General features: G+C 40.1%; 2 protein-coding genes across 2 annotated transcripts in view; one reads left to right on the top strand and one right to left on the bottom strand.

Annotated features, from left to right (window-relative positions):
* The window catches only part of erbb2 (erb-b2 receptor tyrosine kinase 2), a 31,017-nt gene extending 20,332 nt beyond the window's left edge, over window positions 1-10,685 (top strand). The window contains exons 16-27 of the mRNA XM_066662841.1: window positions 257-301; window positions 400-538; window positions 1,093-1,215; window positions 1,315-1,413; window positions 1,963-2,148; window positions 2,272-2,427; window positions 2,770-2,845; window positions 3,246-3,392; window positions 3,520-3,617; window positions 3,947-4,132; window positions 4,638-4,995; window positions 5,261-10,685. Of these exons, the coding sequence (XP_066518938.1) occupies window positions 257-301; window positions 400-538; window positions 1,093-1,215; window positions 1,315-1,413; window positions 1,963-2,148; window positions 2,272-2,427; window positions 2,770-2,845; window positions 3,246-3,392; window positions 3,520-3,617; window positions 3,947-4,132; window positions 4,638-4,995; window positions 5,261-5,592 (1,945 nt within the window). The 3' untranslated portion in view covers window positions 5,593-10,685. The remainder of the gene's footprint in view (window positions 1-256; window positions 302-399; window positions 539-1,092; window positions 1,216-1,314; window positions 1,414-1,962; window positions 2,149-2,271; window positions 2,428-2,769; window positions 2,846-3,245; window positions 3,393-3,519; window positions 3,618-3,946; window positions 4,133-4,637; window positions 4,996-5,260) is intronic.
* Window positions 10,686-11,680: 995 nt separating this feature from the next.
* kcnh6b (potassium voltage-gated channel, subfamily H (eag-related), member 6b) lies at window positions 11,681-19,821 on the bottom strand. The gene is made up of 11 exons (XM_066663963.1): window positions 19,669-19,821; window positions 16,992-17,417; window positions 16,417-16,813; window positions 15,437-15,636; window positions 14,984-15,236; window positions 13,887-14,080; window positions 13,699-13,804; window positions 13,318-13,584; window positions 13,013-13,172; window positions 12,352-12,565; window positions 11,681-12,111 (listed from the first exon to the last, which is right to left on the bottom strand). The coding sequence occupies exons 1-11, from the start codon at window positions 19,819-19,821 to the stop codon at window positions 11,878-11,880; spliced, it is 2,604 nt and encodes an 867-aa protein (XP_066520060.1). The 3' UTR covers window positions 11,681-11,877.
* Between the last annotated feature and the right edge of the window lie 1,162 nt (window positions 19,822-20,983).

The raw sequence follows: 20,983 nt of genomic DNA, 5'->3' as shown, positions 1-20,983 counted from the left end.
GCTGGGAGCTTGTTTTGTTGATTTCTACACATGCTAAGTGTCATGTTGTGGTAGAACTAGAGCACAGAAATAAAAACATATTGGAATCCGAGATCCCTAGTAAATAGTGAAATTTGAGGACACATCAGGATATTTAAACATGAGCATATGAAAAGTTCATGAAGCAGGCAAGGTTGGTTGGTTGGTTATTTATGTATGTATTTATTTAACACAAATCTTATTATTGGTGCTGATTAAGTGTTTGGTTTCTTCTCAGTTGTCCACAAGATGAGAGAGGGTGTCCAATTCATCAGAAAACTGGGTATGTGTTTTATATTATTCTACACATTTTACTATGATTGGAAGGATATTGTTTTTGTTGCTGTTCTGGTCTGTACTGTTGCTATGGTAACCCTGCAGGCCTGGCACAACCATAGCGGCGGCGATAGGCGGCGTGGTCCTCTTCTTCATCCTGTTGGCCCTGCTGGTATTCTACCTGAGGCGGCAGAAGCACATGAAGAAGAAGGAGACCTTGAGAAGGATCCTGCAAGAGAATGAGGTCAGACACAAAGCATCATGGGAGCTGTAGTTCTCACTGAGGGAGCTGTGTGCTGGTGTGTTCTGATTAGTTAGCTTCAAAATCATAAGCCAAGCACAGGTCATTAATGTGAGCTACATTATCTGTCCTAGTGTATTTCAAATGTTTAATAATAAGATTTGTTATTGTTACATTTGTGTTATAATAATATTACTTTTAAATTTGGTTGATTGATCACCAATATTTTTCTTTGCGTGCATTAGACAATATAAGGTACACCAACTGTAGTTTTAAATCAAAAGGTATCAAACCAAAACAGTTGTTATGGCAAATATTAATCACTACAGAACTTAGCTGAGATTACAACAAACTGACAACAAGACATTAGTTTATTTAATACCGATTATATCTAGAATGGTTAGTCAAGCATCAGTCACATTTTAATAGGAGTATAAACATCATATCTGAACATAACAAGCAAACAGGTAGAACTGGATGAAGTCTCAAGTGCTAATGAGTTGTAATGTACTTTTGCTTTCTTTTTCCCTGTTGTTGTATATTTATCTGTTCTGTAGTTGGTGGAGCCACTGACTCCCAGTGGCGCTTTGCCAAACAAGGCTCAGATGCGTATCCTGAAAGAGACAGAGCTGAAGAAGCTAAGAGTGTTAGGCTCTGGAGCATTCGGCACTGTCTATAAGGTCAGCAAAATAGCTACCCATTTTTTTACCCAGTCTTCCTGTTTTACTAATAGTTAACTGTTGAAAGCTGTTTTCTAATTTAGTGTTTGGTCTCTGTAGGGGATTTGGGCTCCTGATGGAGAAAACGTCAAGATTCCAGTTGCCATTAAGGTTTTGCGCGAGAACACATCCCCGAAAGCCAACAAGGAGATTCTGGACGTGAGTCGGAACACATTCAGACCTTTCTAGAAACCACCAAGGAAAATACTTTAGGGTGTTTTCCGTGAGAATCAATATAAACATGAACATCAACATACTGTTAAATTCAATATATATCGCAATATAAAATGTAAATAAATATAAAATATACACATTACTATAATACACATTATTTGCAGCATCTGTCACTGACTGATGGTCATTACAAGGAACTGCCATCAACAAATTACACTAAATGTTAAAGTTGGTTTAAAATATTAATATTGACAAAGCCAGGAGGTTTTTGTTTGATGATGATGTCTTGTTGCTTTCAGTGTTCTTGGCAATTTTTCAGTGGCTTTTTTATTGTTCATAACGATATCATATATTATATCAAATTGACCGAAATTAAGAAATATATTGCTTGCTTTATTAATAGTTTAATAACATTAAATGTTTTTGCAATTACCTGTAGCTATAAGCTCTGTATTACATTTGGCGTATTTTAAGTGTAAAAGTTTTTACCCTGTTAGAAAAAGTGGCACTATGTTTTTGATTGTGCTTGTGTAGGAGGCCTATGTGATGGCGGGTGTAGCCAGTCCCTATGTGTGTCGTCTGCTGGGGATCTGTCTGACCTCAACTGTGCAGCTTGTCACTCAGCTGATGCCTTATGGCTGTCTACTGGACTATGTCCGTGAGAACAAGGACCACATCGGCTCCCAGTACCTGCTCAACTGGTGTGTGCAGATTGCTAAGGTAAGTGTGCAACACGTGTGTGTGTGTGTGTGTGTAAGGTGATGGTTCTCTTTTTCACCCAAATGCAGTAGATCAGCCAAGATGAGGATTCCCTTAATTTGCATCTATATTTAATACCCTCAGGGCATGAGTTACCTGGAAGATGTTAGACTAGTCCACAGAGACCTTGCAGCCCGGAACGTCCTGGTAAAAAGCCCCAACCATGTGAAGATCACGGATTTTGGCCTGGCCCGTCTATTAGACATAGATGAGACGGAGTACCATGCAGACGGGGGAAAGGTGTGTGTCTATATTTGCTGAATTTATTACCACAACAACTCACAGATTAATAGTGTTCTTATTCAGCTCCTAGAACTGTACACCTTCTTGAATTTGGTCAAGAACTTAAGGCGGGTCAAATATATTAATTAAAATAGCGATTGCAGCAAATGGTTGCTGTCCTTTTGAGCCCCAGAGGAAGAAACAGTGAACTACACGTTCCAACTTTAGCAAGAGTGTGAAGTAACCGTACAGGAACACTTTAGATCATCTCATTGCAACATGTGTATGGTTAATTCCTCATACTGTAATAGTATTGGACATGCAGTCAGGATTCTCACCAAGACTGGTCATTTTCAACAGGTACCAATCAAGTGGATGGCATTGGAGTCCATCCTCCACAGGAGGTTCACTCATCAGAGTGATGTGTGGAGTTACGGTCAGTATTGGCATGTTTAATTAGCATGTGTTTTAAACCTGAAGCATTACTCAGTTCAAAGTCTATAAGTTTTGTTTTTATTTAGGCCAGTTTCCAAAACAAATAGTGAAGGTTATGCCAATTTATTAATGAAATAATGTTTTATAATAAAAAAAGGACAGAAGATTTTTTTCAGGTTGTGTGAAAAACGGAGAGGTTTTCTGCCAATAGTTAACAGTATATTAAAGTAAAATATCATGTTGTTTTTGGTACAGGTTTAATGTGTTCACTTTTATTGTAAAAAGTTTTTAAAAACAGAATCTACCCCAACGTCTCAGGATCTGTGTTTCTGTATATGTTCAAGATGACACTGTGGTTTTTTAACATTCAATACAGTGGTTGACTCGTGTTTAATGCGCAGGAGTGACTGTGTGGGAGTTGATGACCTTCGGCATGAAGCCGTATGACCTCATCCCAGCGCGGGACATCCCAGAATTACTGGAGGGAGGGGAGAGACTCCCTCAGCCCTTCATCTGCACCATAGATGTTTACATGATCATGGTCAAATGTGAGGCTCTTTTTGTAAATGCTTACTGCATGAAGTTTCATAGACATTTGATTAAATAGGGTCCAGCACTTGCTGAAACCTGTTAAAGTCTCAGTTTGGTTGATTTGTTGGTCTAATTGATCGACAGGTTGGATGATTGATCCCGAGAGTCGACCGAAGTTTAAGGAGCTGGTGAATGAGTTCAGCTTAATGGCGCGAGATCCACCGCGTTACGTGGTTATCAAGGTATGCATTAGTGCTAAAACACCTTGAAATATCATCCTAAAAAATGTACTGTTGAGTGAACACAGAGTTTTGCATCCAACAAACCTCCCCCAAGCTACACTTAGAAAAATGAGGGCAGTTTTTTGAAGGTTTATTTAACTTTTCTAATTGAGGCAATGTTGTTGATTCTTATGTCTTCACTGTTATTTTTAAAATTGGGAAAATAATACAAATAACAAACAGCTGTTTTTAACAGTAGGTGTGTCCGGACTTTTGACTGATACTGTTTGCAAAACCGTTTGTCAGTAATCGTTGTTTATTTATTGTTTATCCTTCTGTGCACATTTCAGAACGATGAGCAGATGAGTCTCTCGAGTCCGGTCGACAGCCAGTTCTTCCGCACCCTGCTGGAGGAGGAGGGAGGAAATGTTAAAGAGCTTCTGGACGCTGAGGAGTATCTGGTTCCTCAGCCAGGCTTCTTCAGCCCACAGGCAGAGAGTTCAGCCAATGGACCCAGCAGACACCACTCCCACAGGGTCAGTCCATTGCACTGTCCTTCTGTTTGACTCTCTCTTTCTTTTCTCCCTCCACACTCCACCACACTCAACAACGTTCATTTGATTTTGAGCAAAAACTGAAGGAATTATGTTAAAGGAAATGTCCTTCTGCTCTTGCTAAGGACTATTAATAACACCAGTAAAACATTTGAAACAGAGAAACAGTAAATGCTTAATGAGGCCAACTTTTGCTCGTTATTGTAGGATAGGTTAAATTTTATGATTGCTACTTGCCATTTTATCAGTTATTACTTACCTATGAATTACCACCATGCCTCCAGCTAATATTGCTATTACGCTACATGCTAAAGCTATTAGCATGACAACATTTTAAAACTTATTTATCAGCTAAAAATGTACTTGCTGTAATGCTCAGATGCTTTTCAAGACTTTGTGTATCTGAACTGGAGAGACATTCCTGATTACACGTATTAAACCTAAAACACCTACTTACTTATTTTTACTTCCTGTTTCCCCCACTCAGAGCACAGACATGGGCCTGGAGGCGGAGGGTCTGCCGAGTGGGCGGAGCATGCACTCGTCTTTCAGCACTTTGGTGCGGAGTCAGTACCCTACTCTTCCAGTCGGGGCCACTGCTAATGGGGGAGTGTGGGGAGGGTCCGGGTACCCAGTTCTGGCCCGGAGTATCTCCCATCGCTCTGCCGGTGGTCACTCAGACTCAGTGTTTCTTGACACAACAGAAGAGGGCTGTCCTCCCTCCAGCCCTGGACGCTACATCAAAGACCCCACACTCCCCTTTGAAATGGATGGAGAGGTGGAGACAGACGGGCCTCCGGGATACCTGTCACACACACTACCACGGAAAACACACACACAGCCGGGTGAGTGTGTGTGTTAACAGGAAAATATAATATTTAAAAAACAAATAAATATTTGCATATATGTGGTGTTGTTGATGAAAGTAAATTGATGATCTGTTTCCCAAAACTTTCAGTAATTTTTATTTAACTACGCTAGGTGGTATTATAGAGTTAAATGAGTAGGAGAAGAAGTCTAGCTATTCACTTACAACAACACACACCAGCAGGACAGTTTGGAATGTGCATCTTTCTAGTACTCATGATTATTTTTCCTTTTTCTGTTCAGAGTATGTGAATCAGGAGGTTCAGTCAGACCGTCCGAGCACCCTGCCGCGTAAAGCAGGAGAGAGGCGTGTCCCTAACGGCCTCGCTGCGGGACGAAGTGTGGAGAACCCTGAGTATTTGGTCCCCATCACAAACAACTCATCTGTATCACCAGCCTTCGACAACCCGTACTACCTGGACCTGGTGGCCAAGGCCAAGGCAGTTGGCGGAGCTCCAGGAAACATAGGACCACCACATCACAGGCAGCTGAATGGATACATCACACCGACAGCAGAAAACCCTGAATATCTGGGGCTAGCGGAGACCTGGAGCGGCCAGAGAGAATACACCTGAATGTGCCCGTACCTTCCTGTATGAATCCTGTATGCTTTTAAATGTGTGAGCGAGTGAATGAATATGAATGTATTTGGTGTTTTACCTTTCAAGGGCACACTTTTTTTGTTGGTGATGGAAGTTCCATTCTGCAAGGAAGCTTCTCAATTTCCTCCATTTCCTTCCAGATCACCCCAAAATCCAATGTAGCGTCCTTTATGTGGACTCTGGCAACGTGACCGCCTTTCATTTAAACCAATGGGTTTTTAATACTCAAGACCTTTTTATTTTGATCTCGAAAGAAACTAATTGATGGATATCTTGGGCATGATAATCAACAGTGGTATGAGCCAACGGGGATGCTTTAAGAAGTTTCACTCGCTTAATGTACAAGTAAGAATGTAAAAGAAAAAAAAGAAGAAAACACTGGACAAGGCAATTATTTGGAAATAACTCCTGTTTTTAATTTTTATAAACAATTTTATTTCATTTATTTCTATTTGTGTTATCCATATTACCTATCACATAAAGTCGTTAAGTCTTCCAAACTGGGAAGCCAGCCTGGAGCCTCCTGTACTGGCGAATCGGAATAACATACAGTGACTTAATGGCCTCAATCACAGACCTTAACCAGGGCAGCTGGTCTATTATGGGAAAGTGTGAAAGAAGGACTTTCTTGTTGCTTGTCGTCTGAGGCAGAGACTTGGGAGGGTGATGGGAGGAGGGTGCTGTGTCCAGATGAGAAAGAGGAAATGAGAAGGAGGATTCATCAGCTTGTTATCTTTTAACTGGTGTGTTAAAGGAATACTCTGGCATTTTCCAACCTGATCTCTATCTGCTGCCTCTAGAGCTCACAGAAAATGAGCAGGGTTTGTTTCTGGTTTTTAGAAAAGAATAGAAAACTGGCTCTGACACATTCATAGAAGTCAGTGGGTAATTGTTTTAGATTTTGGCTTCTATTACAGATGCTTATTTACTGAGGGCGTTTTCACACATGAACGTCTGGACCAAAGTCTGAACCAAGGTTTGTGTGTTGGTTTCACACTGCAGTTTGGCATCATAACGTACATCATAACGTTGACATTGGTTGGTTTGTGCATCTGTGGGTAGCTGGTAAAAATTAATGAGCAGATTCATTGCTACAATTTATTATTTACCACTACTACTTATTTGTGGCTCAGAGAAAGATATCTTGTGTAAGACACAATCACATACAGTGCTTAAATATGCAGTGCTTATCCTATGGATATAACATCTGTTTATTCGCATTCTTTTGGTTACACCTTAAATGGTTAACCTTGTTGGGCTAGCTGATTAATGCCCTTGGTGTAGTTTTTTATACCCTATGTAGTGTGCTAGTGCACGGTTTGTGACAAAGCAGAAGTAATTCAGCGAGAATCGTATTTGTTTAAATTTTAGGTTTTATTTATGTTTATTACAGAAGACAATCATTGTGTGACCCCTCAGAGAGAGGGGTTATGTTGTATTTTCTTTCATGTACAGAGTCAAAAGTTAGAGGACACCCCTTTATTTCAGAAACGAAAGGTAAAATGACATATTTGAATACCCCAATAATTAATGGTGAGGGGCTTTTTTAGGCTATGTCTGGCACATGGCCGCCATCTTAAAAGCCGCCATATTGGATCAAGGGTCAGTTTTTCCAATGGGAAGAAGGTGGTCATGTAGCATATCAAATAAGTACAGAATTTTTCAACACAGAAAGTTGAAAAGTTTTGTTGCTCATTCCAGGCTCGACCAAACCTAAAATGCTCAGCTCCATCATCGGTCAGAATGGATTGGAACACTGTGTCCTGTAGCGCTGAGCATTTAGTGTCTGGTCAGGCCTTTAACAAACTTGTATCGAGCCTGTAACAATAAAAACAAATGTTTTGAAATTTCTGTGTTGGATCATTTTTGAACCACAGAAGATATTGCAAATCTGATTGTGGCGTTCGATTTCTAAGACAATGGTCTTCTTTTATATGCTACATGGCCACCTTTCCATTGGAAAATGTGCCCATAATGCAATATTTTGGCTTCCAAGATGGCGGCCATGTTCTGGACATAGCCTAAAATATAGATTCCCCTCCCCCTGCTTATTGGGGTATTCAGATAAAATGCTGTCCTGTGACTTTTGACGCACCCTGTACACTTTCTATTTTGTTTCAGACAATACTGGAAAGTCAAGGTCTGGACCAAACAACATGTGTGAAAGCACCCTAAGATATTAAAGTAACTAAGTAGCAAGTTTAACTTCTATAGCAGATAGAGATGAGGCCGAAAATCTAATGTGTTTCTTGTATCATGCCATTCATCTATAGCTGTTTCCAAGTTTTCACTGGGTTATGTTTGAAAATATATGTCCATCCACCACATTGGTTTTGAAGACAGGACAGTAAAAAGAAATAATGGAGATATACAAACAAATGGAGATTCAGAAGATACAGTTTTTAAAATATCTAGTTTTGCCTTTGTTTATTGATAACAGAATATCGTACGCTGTCGTGTCTATTGGTGCGTAACTGTTTGAGGTGTGAGATGCTTCTGGCCTGCACAGTGATACATGAGCTTCAATTACTTAGCTTCATTAGGCTCGTAGCTCCAACCCATCCATCTGAAGCACAGCTATCCCTTTAATCTCACCCCGTACCGCCGTACCGTTTGTCAAGTTTTTTTTTTTTCATCTTAGTTGAGGGCGAGTGTTTGGGAGTCTGAGAGTGTGAACCCATTTCGTTGTCTGAATGCTGCTGTGACCCCGGGTGAACTCACGCCCGTTCAATGGCTTCCATTGTTCCAAATTATAACGTGTGACTTTTGTTAAAACTTGCTTTTCACTTCGTCTGGCTAATGTGTCACCCCGCTGTCCCCTCCTCTTCTCCTCCCTCGTCTAATCCTCTACACTCAAGTTCAAAAGTTTGGAATCACTTCTGATTTGTTGTGTATTCATAAGTTTTTTTTTTTTTTTTTTTTTTTTGTTTTGTTTTGTTTTTAATTGTATCATGTAATTTTATTTGTACTGTGTACAAACGAGAAGTTATTAATAGATTGGAATACCATAAATTAAACACCTAAATGTACTTATGTATTTAAAATATATTTTTTATTATTATTACTATTATATATATTTTTGTTTGAAGCTCTACAACTGATCACAAAGGCATAATGAATATTCATTTTATGTGCCTTTTCTGAATATTATTTTTAAATATTCAGCCATTTTCAAATCATCTCCAGCTGTTCAAGTCTAAAATATATTTAAAAAGTGTCCTACACATAATTTGAAATCTAAATTGGCATAGAATCTTGCTTATGTGTATAATTGTATACATTTCTCATGAACAAAGTTGGTGTTGTGTAATTTAGGACCTGATTCCAAGCTTTTGAACGTCAGCATGCGTCAATGTGAGGAGGAGTGTTGGCTTGTCCACTCTCTCTCTCTGAATATTTAAATGTGTGCCTTGTTCTACACTGACTCTGACTAAAAAACTGCTACTGGTGTTTACAGACCAACCCCATGAATCGAGTCGTTTGGAAAGAAAGCTAGTGACACTCTGGTGCATGTTAATTTTCCTGATATTAGACGACACAATGGACGGTTTGTGTCCCAGGGTGAGGGGGTGGGGGAACAGCCAGCATTTGCTGAATTTCAGTCCTGCATTCTTTTGGTTCAGTTCAGAAGTTCAGAAGCATTCTTACATATTTTACACTGTCAGCCATCTTGAAACAAGCAACCTCAATAGTCTTTAGTGACGAACAACTTGGGCAATCCATGACTATTGGATGATGATGTTTTTTTTCTGCACTGGTACAATGGGTTCAACATGTTAATCTGAAACTTTCAATCACAATCTGTTGTCTGCAGATTTCATAGACATAGGTAGATTCTACGAAGCCTATGTTGTGCTTAGACATATGTCTACAATTGTGGGAAAACGTTGTCTCTGGTTTGTTTACGTTTCAAAGCACAGCGTCTTTTAAGGGGAATGAGATGTTTGAGGGGGAAAAAAACTACTGTTTTTTCTACATTGCTGAAGTTTAACTTCTCTGTACGTTTTTATCCACTGTTTGAATTATCACAGAAAATAATTTGTAATTCGAGTTGTTTAGTTTTATAGCACTTTTGATCTGTTTACTTTTGTGCAGTTAGCGCTCTCCCGAATTTGAAATATTTCTACCTTAAGTAACCCAAAAACCGCAAAAATAAGTTACTATTACCCACCTATGAGGATATTGCTCTATTCCTGCTCCATCTTTATTCATGCTTTTCAAGGTTTGGAGCTCCAAATGCCTTTTCATTGGCATAAGCAGAGAGAGAGTAAGCCTAGCATACCTGACCGGACGCAAACAGACCTGAGAGCTAGTAAATGGTGAGGAAACATCTTAGTTTTATAAAAAGTGTTTTTCTAATTACAATCATGAACGTCGCCTTTAAGTTTTGGAAACTGGGAGATGCCAATTTTCCTAAGTCGAAATTTCACTCATACAGCAAACATTGATAAGTGGGAAACTAAGGACTCTGAATGAAACAGGAATGAAGCATTTGTGTTTTGCTCAGGTTTACAGTTATATTTACAACTTCACACACTTCCTAGTGCTGAATGTGGACATTCACAGATTTAAGACTTCCCAAACCCCACAAATCCAAAAAAGTAAACAAATCCATATATTAAAAAAATCACATTGAAGGAGTTGTAAATTTAACATCTTTGTCATAATTTTAACAAACAATTATATCTTTTATATATTTTTAGATGTTTTTTGTTATTTGTACATTGCTGTGGACACTAAGTACAGGCCTTTCTGTGTTAAACACAGATTATTTGAGCTGACTACTATTTGCAGAAAAAGCCAAGTTTTTCAACATATAAAAATGTATGAAACATTTAAGAAGTATTTGTATAAAACAAATGTTTTTTTTAATTTGTATGAATCCAAGATTTGAAGAAGAGCAACAGGCTTGTGTATGTGAATTTCTGTAAATTGTGTTTATAACAGGCCATGCACAGTGTGTCTATATGTAATACAATGGTACCCATTCAATCAGTTTTGTGTGATTTTATTTTATAAAGATATGTTTTATGATGGAAAAGGATCTTTGTGAATTAATAAATAATATTAAGGAATAATAAGGAAGCTATTTTTGCAGTGGATAGATGGGGAAAAATGTCACAGGTCCACTGATCATACAGATGTCTGCTGTGTCTGATCAACTCGTACCAGCACAACATGCACTAACAAGCCACCACCACATCAAAAATGATCCACCACTCACATTAAACCTGCTCTGTGGGGGTCCTCACAGAACAGTTTGCTCATGTAGCAGCAAGGAGATATATTTCGCCATCCCAGTGTGTTGCTGTGAAGATGAAACTAGTTCACCAAGTGCCTGAGGCAGTAGATATTAATGGGTTGATGTTTTCTCCATGTGTTTGACTGTAATTCGCATCACACAATTAACTGAACTTATCATATAAAAAAGTGTATTACTTAACAAAAACCAGAGTATCTTAGAAATTACAGATAAGTCTTGAAGTTATCTTCATGAAGGTTTTCAGAAAATATCTTAAAATTGCCTTTACCTTGAACATCTCTTGAGAATAGCTTGTACAAAATTGGTTTATGGGCAATCAGGTCACCCGATTCAGAATCTACAAATTGCTATATTTGTTTGGCTTTAATGAATATTAAGATTACACCTTTATGCACAAACATTTTAGAAACAAGGCAGTAGATATTTGTTGAACCTCTAGGTTTCATGGACCCACCTCAGATCTCTTAGTCTTGTGTTGGGGAACTGGCCTTACCATTAAAGTCCATGAAATCCTGTGGCAGTGTGGTTGAAGCTAACTGCTCCCTCTTAAGAAATGTCTCTTATGCCTCTTTCGGACATGTACCCTAGAGATTTTCTAGAGACACTCCAGAGTATCGGGTCTGGAGATGTCCCAGAGTAGTCTTTAAACACATGCAGCAAACACTGGGAGATTTTATGTGTCCGATACCCTCTCAAAGCAGTAAATGTGCTGTGTGCTTTAGGTGCTCCTCACATGCACTGACTCTGATTTTACCCAGAGTCTCTACTACGGCACTAGAGGGAAAAAGTCCGGGTAATGTCCGGGACGAAAATATTAGCGTTAATACACATACATTTCTGGGTTACACTGCATGTGGGAAAGGAGCTTGAAATTCTCGCCTAAGTGAAGCCTTGAAACCTGGTGTTTCAGTTTTGATGTGTCATGATTTTAGATAAGTTTGCTGACCTAAAGGTACAAATTTGATCAAACTCGGAAGATGGTTAATAGGCGGCTGTTAGTTAAAGGACAAGACCGGATCAGAGAGTTGTTTGTGGATTTCTGCAAGGCATGAAGAGGTGTCCAAGTTGCCAGGCAGTGAGGGGGAACGAAGAGAAACATGGAGGCATGCTGGGGTCATAGCCAGCTTGGTCTCTGAACCAACATAACGGTCCTCTCTTGAGCCCACTATCTTCTGGATACCACTGAGCTGGGAATCTTCAGATTTTGAATGCCGCCGAGGTGTACTCTGCTGGAACACAAGGATTAAAAGAGAAACCCATCAAAGGACCTTCTGTAGTCCCTGGTCAAACACCTGATCCAGACTAATGAGCCAATCCCACTATAAACTGAACATTGAAGTGGGCAAGTTACAGTTGGGATACGAGGATAGAGACACAATACCTTTAGCCTTATGCATGATTTCAGCAAAACTAGTGCTAAATCACCTACAGAAGAATGCCCTTTCCCAAGAAAACCAAGAACCAATTACCTTTATTATGGTAGTTCTGCTCTCCATCTGAATTTCAGAAAGTGGGTAAAGGCTATGAAGAACTGGTGCACTGGTTCCATACAAGATGGAGGGGTCCGTAGCATGGTTTGTTGGAGATACAGAGCTGTATGCCGGGGGAACAGGGGTAATGGTGATCTGTCTTTGAAGAAGCTGTAGGATTATACTGATGTCTGCAGTCATCCTTGTCTCTAGTCTGGAACACAGGAATCAATAAATGCCCAAAGAAAAATCAGTGTTTCCTGCCTTATATTTCTTCCATGCAGGATTTGCTTACAGGATAGAGCTTATTTTTTTTTTAATTATCCCAGTTCCCATGAGTGAAGGAATCAAGAACTCAACACCTAGTCTTCTGGTTAATTTGAGTGGTAGAACTGAGCAAAACTGTGAATTGTTTAGTGACTTCCATAAGAACTGCTTTGGAAACCACTGAGGTGAAATGGAATCAGGTCCCTGAAAATGCTTCAGATGCTGAGTGGATGCAAGAATTTTGTCCAGATTTAGTTTTGTTTGAACAGGCCACTGTGAGGTTTGGGTTACGACTTGGTGGTTTGCAGACTAGGGCAAAGAATATATATATAGGCTATATATGGCTCTGTTAAATCTCAGATCCAGGTTCTGGTCTTCCAAATATCATTCCTACCTGTTGAGCTGGCTCTGCAGTAACTCCAGTCTGGACTCAAGCTCAGTTGGTTTGTCGTCTGCAAAAGGTGGTGGGTGATACGAAGCTTGGACAGAAGAGGATTGACAACATCGCTCTGTGTACTGATTAGAAGGGAACTCTGGCCAGTAATGGTACAGTCCTGAGTGACGAGGTACTATAAAGGGAGATACACAAACACACCTTTCAGAAACAACCCTGAGTGTACAGTATACTGCGTATAAAAATGAGCAGAACAATACTTTAGAGACAAGGTTTAATGAAATCATACTGAGGATATTACCCACCTGAGCATTCCCTGTCCATGCCTGGATCTATGTCTGTCCCAGAGGTGGTGTTGTGTGGCATCAGCCAAACAACAGGTGGATGTTTTCCTTCAGGAGTGTACTCTTGGCTGTGGGTCAGGGGTGGTTTGTTGAGGTCCTCGCTGGACTGAGAAGTGGAGGAACTGTAGCTGCACATTTCCTCCCAGTGAGGGTGAGGACCAGAGGAGCAGTAATGACCCAAATCTTTGCATGTCTGCAGTGGGTAAGAATCATCCTGATCCATGCCATCTGTAAGAATTATTATAGATGCTTTAGTAATAAATAAATAAATAAATAAATAAATATAGAATTTTTTTTAGGAAACTGAGTCGTCTTCATTGGTAAAACACTTGCGGAACTTACCTGGCCTGTTGCGTCTGTCCAGTGAGTTTCTGCGGTGTCTTGGGCAACTGACGTGGTAAACACAGTCAGAAACCTCACTGTGTAGTGTGTGCGCAATGGGATCTGCCTGGTTGCATAAAACACATTCACAATTCACAGACTGTATATTATTTACATGTAATCAAAGGAAAGGGCAGGCACTTGCTCACTTCTCTCAGATTGTAGGTGATCTCCAGGTTCCTCCAGAACATTTCGGCAAAGGCTGGGTACATGTCCAGCACCTCCAGTAGGTCGTCCCTCTGGATACGGTGAAGGTCACAATAAGTAAGCGTCCTCACATCTGCATTGCAATGTCCGGGCTCCACATACAGGTTAATGGGCTCACCCAGGATATCGTTCTTGCCTGACAGAGAGCGTACATTACTTGGGATTATCTTTAAGCTTTTATAAGCATTTAGCTCATTACTGTGATCATGTAAGGTCATGTAAGGATAATATTTTATCCAAATGTATGTGTCAGTTTAGGTTTAGACGATTTAAACACTGTACTTTTGTTAGAAATTTTGATTGTAACATATTAATACACACATACATACATGCATATATATATATATTACATACCAAAAAATGTTATTTTTTAAACTACAAAACAATTGCCATAAAATAACAAAAGAGCAGAAGAATATTTGAATTACAATTATAATTTATGCCCCCTCCAGGGTGATTCTGGGTAGGCTCCGGACCCACCGTGAGCCTGAACTGGATAAGTGGTTACATACAATGAATGAATGAATGAATGAATGAATGAATTATATGTTACACAAAAATGCTGTAAACCTTATCTGTACACTTAATACAATCTAAAATCTTTAATCTTACAGATAAAACCTTTTATTATTATCATCATTTATAACATGCTTGTTTTCTATAACCCTATGAGGGTCTATAGTCTCTAGAAAGGACTGCTTAAATGAGTGTCTCGGAATTTTTTTTTTTTCAATGCTATGCTAAAATGGTGCAAGTTCTGAAGAACTTACATTGAAAGGTTTTTGATTAAGAAAAAAAAGCAGCCTCTGGAAATCAGCAAGAAAACAGCAACGTTTTTAAAGCCTGACCAATTCAGTGAATGACAGGCGACTCATTGTCCTCATTAAAGACTGACGCAAACGCACATCTATTAATTAAAGGAAAATCCAAGTTATGAAACCAGTAAGCTTCCATCAGCACAAGATATGTAGCACTTTAAATTCTTTCTGATTTAAAAGCACGAGATACCAGATCTTTCATCACGTGACGGCAGGCTCACCCAGGACAATGAGCACCACGTCATTGCGGGAGACCTGGATGGAGCCACGGGAGATGAAGTAGAGTGTATGTAGTATGTCTCCGTGATGGTAGAGGGTGTCTCCTGGTGGAGAGTGTGTAGTTCTGAAGCGTACGGATAGGGCTCTAAGGCAAGCTTTACAGGCTCCTCTGAAGGCCTTACAGTTCTGCAGCAGGGTGCGGTTCAGGTGCAGACAGATATCAGCCTGCAGGCATTCAGGAAACCCTTTCAAAACCTACAGAAATGCAAAACATAGTGTAAGTTTCCTACTGAATATTGGTGATCTATACAATGTATAAGAATCATCATTTACAGCTACATATGTTTCAGAATACTTTTTATATTTATAACGTAAACCAGGCCCATGCACATTGTTAATTTGAAGTACTACACTTCTGAATGAATTGTGTTGGCGTAGAATATGGGTTCTCTTACTGCATTCATATCAATGCCATTGGTGTAAGACCAGGCGTGCTGGAAATATTCTTCCAGCCTCTGCCTCAGTCCTCCAGGGATCTGGTGGAAACGGATGAACTCTTTCACTCTCAGCAGTTGTGTGTGGTACCGTGTGGTTCCGGAGTAAAGACGCTGTATGATCGCAGACACATTCCCAAATATACTGGCGTACATGAGGGCTACAAAAGGAGGGGGCAATGTTGAAAAAATGCGATAAAAAGACAACAATGACCCAGACATGTAAATGGACCTCTAAACTAAGACATGGTCATGAACTTTTGGGATAAAACAATGATTTACGATAGACTAGAACAAACATATGTGTTTCTGTCTATTTTCTGTCCAAGTGTGTGTTATAAGGACACACTGTATTTGCACTGAATAGTGCCCCAGGTGGAGGATTTCTTAGAAGTATGTGAATGAGTGAATTACAAAGATGTGAGGTGAGGTGCTTCGCATTTAAAGAAAATATCACTTGATGCACTTGAGTAAAACAAGACAAAAAAAACAAAAAACAAAAAAAACAAATTGCTAGTGCAGTAATGCTATTCAAAGACTCAGACTGTATTTGGTGTTTTTTTTTTTTTACAAACAACAACTAGACAAGTAACAACTAGATTTTGTGGCATGTACTGTGTAATATTTTATTAAAATATGAAGTTAATATGAAGTGTGTGTTGCTCTGTGAAGGAGTGGCGCCCTCTCCAGGGTGTATTCCTGCCTTGCGCCCAATGATTCCAGTTAGGCTCTGGACCCACTGCGACCCTGAACTGGATAAGGGTTACAGATAATGAATGAATGAATGAATGAATTAATTTAAAGTTTATATATACATTTAATTTTGTTAACTCTGGTTATAGGGAGCTATTTAAAATTTCTGCTCGTTTTTTTTGATTAAATTTAATTTCAGAACATTATTAGCTATTAAATCTACTGGAGAATTGTAAGGAGTAACTTACAGCCAATGAGCATAACACAGATGGAGAAGATCTTTTCCGAGTTGGTGTTGGGGGAGACGTTTCCGAAACCCACGCTGGTCAGACTGCTGAAGGTAAAGTAGAGCGCAGTGACATACTTGTCCTTTATAGAAGGTCCTGAGCTGGCATCACTGTCGTTATAATGCTTCCCCAGCTGGTCAGCCAGGTTGTCCAGCCAGCCGGTCTTCATATAGGGCCTTTCCACATGACCAATGGCATACCAGATGCACGCCAGCCAATGAGCAATCAGCACAAATGTGCACATGAGCAGGAAGAGGACCGCTGCCCCATATTCAGAGTATCGGTCTAATTTCCTGGCAACACGAACCAATCGCAGCAGTCGAGCCGTCTTCAGCAGCCCAATCAGAGTGGTCGTCGTCTGAGTGATAAAATACAAAGAGTGGCAAGTAAGTGAGTTTGGACACACCTAACCTTTTACGGAGTTACACATTTGAAACATCAAACCATAAATGTTTGTCTTTAATAAACTATCAAGCATCTCCCTGCAATGGTTTTAGGTGCTGTCTAATATTCTGTGAGCTTTAAAATGTTCTCACCTCATCTGATCCCGATTTAAAGATGAGCAGGTCAAAGGGCATGGCAGCCACCATGTCGATGAGGAACCAGCCTTTAATGTAATGGATGGCGATGCGTTTGGGGTGCGTCACCACCTCCTCGTTGTGGTTGACGTACGTGGTGCGGAAGTTAATGATAATGTCAATGATGAACAGGACGTCCACGATTGCGTCCACTACGTTGAGGGGGTTGCAGGTGTATCCACAGGGACGTCTGCGCTCCTGCTCCAGTTCGTTCAGCAGAAATGCAGCGCTGTATGGAGTGAAGACAGCAGTGTAGAGAACCAACAGCAAAATCACCCAGTCCCATACCGCCTTAAATGGACTGTAGTGCAGCATGATCCACCTGTGGACATCTGGAGCTTGGAGCTTATACTCAGGCAGCACATCAGCACCCAGAGACAATACCTAAGAGAAAACCGTGACATCCAATTTTTACAACATTTTTACATGACCTTGCCATTCTCTGTAAAAATTGACAAAAGCAAGTCATAGATTAGAAGGGTCCAATGAAGCCTGATGCGTGTATTTTTTTAAATTATTATTTAAATTTTACCAGAAACCTTTATTAATCTAGAGATTAATAATCATCTGAACAATCAAAGCAAATGTGTGAAGATTTGGATGTGCAGCTTCCACAATTATGGATAATTTTATGCTGGTTCCATGTACTTTTGACCACATTCCAGTTAACAGTTAAATATATTTGTCATTTTTATGCCCCAGGATAGTGCTGCTACTAATAACAATTGACACATTTATGCGATACTTTGCGCATGCAAACACCACACAAACACATATGTATTTACACGTTGGACAGTACTGGGTGTACTGACTGATTTAATGAGACACAAATAGATAGAAGCGCCAATAAACTGTATAATAATACTGCTTTTACACACTGTTGGGGTGGGGTGTGTTCCATTTGAAATTTGCTATTTTGGATCCCAGAAATTATGGCATCTGAGTACATATGGACCGCAACATAAACATGGGCTACAGCCACATTAGCTACAGCCACATTAGCCTAACCCTAGCTCCAAACTGACTAAAGACTGACTACATTTGAGTAAATTGATTCTCAGATTTATTACTTTAGATAAATAATAAAAGTGTGCCTAATAACATTTTTAATTTATACTCACTGTTGATTTTAGCAGGTAGCTAATGATGTAGCCAGAGTAGCTGCAGTGCATTTAAGAATAAATTCTATTGATGATGTGTCAAAAGAGCCTCTAAATATCATAATATTTCATACATACAGATATAAGTATATCCATTGCATAAAGTCTGAACAGTTATATCCACGGTCTTGCTGCCAAGAGCAAATACTGAAGCATCTTCTTCCATTTACAAATACAACTAGAAGAAGTATTCAGCAGGTATTAAAGTTTTGTCTAAAAAGTAGTACCTACAGATACAGGTAGAGATACCTGGTTATGATCAATGTTTAATTAAACAAATATTCAGATTCGGGGCTTCTTGTTTACTTTTTCTTGTGCAAAAAGTAAACAAACACGCTGTACTGACCAGGGCTGGGTTTCCCTAAAGCACCTTAGAACTTGGAGTGAGCATCACACTGAACACTCTCCCTTTTAAGTTGAACTTAACCCAAAGATGTTTTTGGGAAACTGGGCCCAGTTTCTTGACATCCATATAGTTATGACTCAAAACAGAATCACGCCATTCTAACTTGTGCTAGTTTACTGGCTTCTCAGCTCATATAAACATTCACACATTGTCTGTTCATCTACCAGCAACACCATCCTGCGATTTCTTTTACCTCCACATCACCTTTCTTTATAATATTCTGCCATTCTGACCACTCTAAATCCATGAAAAGACACAGGCTAGTTCTTTCTTGCTGGAGTTTCATGTGTGTCTACAGCTCCCTGCTATGTTTACACTGACCCCTAAGAATACACTGGACTTGAACCACCAGACTCATACATGCCAAAAATTCCTGTCTCTCTACACCACTGTTGTGGCACAGTTTAGCAGCACATGAGCTCCTGAAGACTATAGAAAGTATGAAAGTAAGGGTGAAGATAAGAGAAGGGTCAAAATACCAATAACAAACAAGCTGTTTAATCATGGCCCCAAAGAAGTCAGAACAAGACCTTTAGACTTAAGGCAACAGGAGGAAATCAGGCTCCAATCGTCATATTGTGTCTCATTGTGACCATGAAAGAAAAAGAGAAGACCTGACCTGACATCATCCACACATGCGTAGTTGGGCATATGGATTGTTTTTATGGTGCACTGCAATTCCCCTCTGCTCCAGGCCTCATATCTTCGTATCCTAACGATCTTTCCACTGATGGGTGTTGACCACATTGTTGTCCATGTGCCGGCCCCTATAGCGAAGCGAGTGGGTATGTGGCATATTTCAACATGCCATGCAATTTGCAGCCATTCTTACCTTTTAGTAATGCAGTTTGCAGTACTAGCTGGTGCTGTATAAGCTCCATGACCTTTTATCTACACTTGAGCATACCTCCTGTGCAACAACTGAAAAAGCAAACCTGTCTTGGCATTCCAACTGCTTCTAGCGTACAAGAAATATCTTCTAAATCCCTAGTTCCATGATTCTCTCCGTCCTCACTACACTTTTCTTGGTACTTTGCCTACCCTTGCTGCAAGTCCTCTGCCACCCTACCTGGGTGACCTTCTCTGTGAGTTTCTGCATGCGACCCTTCACCTTGGGGTTGGTGACGAGCTCAATGTTGGGGGGAGAGCTGGAGAGAGACCGCCTGGGGCGGCAGAAGCTGAGGGAGAACTGTGGGAAACGATCGGCAACTTCGCACTTCATCTGGTCAAACGTCAGAGGTAGAGCTCAGCACACCAGCCTGCATGATCAAGAGGGCATGTAAAGGAAGACATGAAGAACCAAAAAAATCAACTTAACCAGAACAAACCTGCAAATGAAAATGTTTTTTTCAAGTTCTTATAAAGGTAGTTGCCTGTATATCTAAAGTAAAGTCAACGAGGGAACCTTTCTGCAAAGACTTACTTTTGTTGGAATGTGCATCCTGGCTCCAGCCTGCCCTCATGTCACCGAGGGACCAAGCCTTTCCCCATTGCATTAGCCAGTCAAAATATTGAGCTTCCTTGGGTCCACCAATCAAATAGGGAATAATCCATTGAAACTGACAAATCAGATCTTGTGTTAGGATTTCATGTCTCAGAACTCCCCATACTTCACCAAATCGCACTGTGAACATGACATGAATTTGCCTGCAAAGCAGTTCTTCCTTATGGAGCCCATTGGGACCTCCCAAAACCTCCCATTATATACTTTCTCCAAGGACAAGTAGCTCATTTAAAAAACTGTTAACAGTTGATCTTTGCCCTGGTGTTTATCTTGAGGTTCCTCAAAAAATGAAAAAGGCGAAGCCTGGAAATCCCGCTGGGATCCTAAGACCATGAGCTTCTTAACCAACAACAGAAATGACACCCCCTCTTTCTTCTTTATGTCCTATAGGATATTTCTATGTTGTGTTCTTATAAAGATGAAATCAAGGTTCAAAGGGCTCCACAAAAAGTTCCTCCATTTTCAGATGACATAAAGAGGTCAGTTTTGGTGTCACTTCTGATCTGATCTGAATTGCCAAGAAATATAACAGGTTCCATAAGAGTTTTACTTACGGCAGAAGTGTCTCATTTTGTCCATGAGGGTTCTGTACTACAGCACTTTACTTGACATGCACCCAGCATCAGAAGGTACAGCAGTTGGATGTCCTTCGTGTTCTGCTTGGGTCATCCCCTGTGCCTGCTTGGGGCATCCCAAACTTCATGCAAATGTATCCCTGCTACTGTGGACGGATTGATTCTATACAACAGGGGCACTCACAAACAAATCAATGCCACAGAGTCCACCCAGTCAACAACAGGCATGAAGACTCGATCCATTTCCAACTTCACTTTGCTGCCTCTGTTGAAGCAATACCTGGTTTGCCTCCTGCTGACTACTT

This window comes from Hoplias malabaricus, chromosome 3 (genome assembly GCF_029633855.1).
Source record: "Hoplias malabaricus isolate fHopMal1 chromosome 3, fHopMal1.hap1, whole genome shotgun sequence".
Classification (NCBI taxonomy): domain Eukaryota; kingdom Metazoa; phylum Chordata; class Actinopteri; order Characiformes; family Erythrinidae; genus Hoplias; species Hoplias malabaricus.
Note: the sequence above shows the minus strand (reverse complement) of the source record. Positions and strands in the feature narration are given on the sequence as shown.

What these genes read in the sequence shown, in the direction of transcription:
- kcnh6b (XM_066663963.1), bottom strand. Translation starts at nt 19,821, where the DNA reads ATGAAGTGCGAAGTTGCCGATCGTTTCCCACAGTTCTCCCTCAGCTTC. An exon ending in CGTGGTGCTCATTGTCCTGG is followed by an intron (nt 14,081 to 14,983) that starts GTGAGCCTGCCG and finishes GCTCTCTGTCAG; the next exon opens with GCAAGAACGATATCCTGGGT. An exon ending in GCAGAACTACCATAATAAAG is followed by an intron (nt 12,112 to 12,351) that starts GTAATTGGTTCT and finishes CTTGTGTTCCAG; the next exon opens with CAGAGTACACCTCGGCGGCA.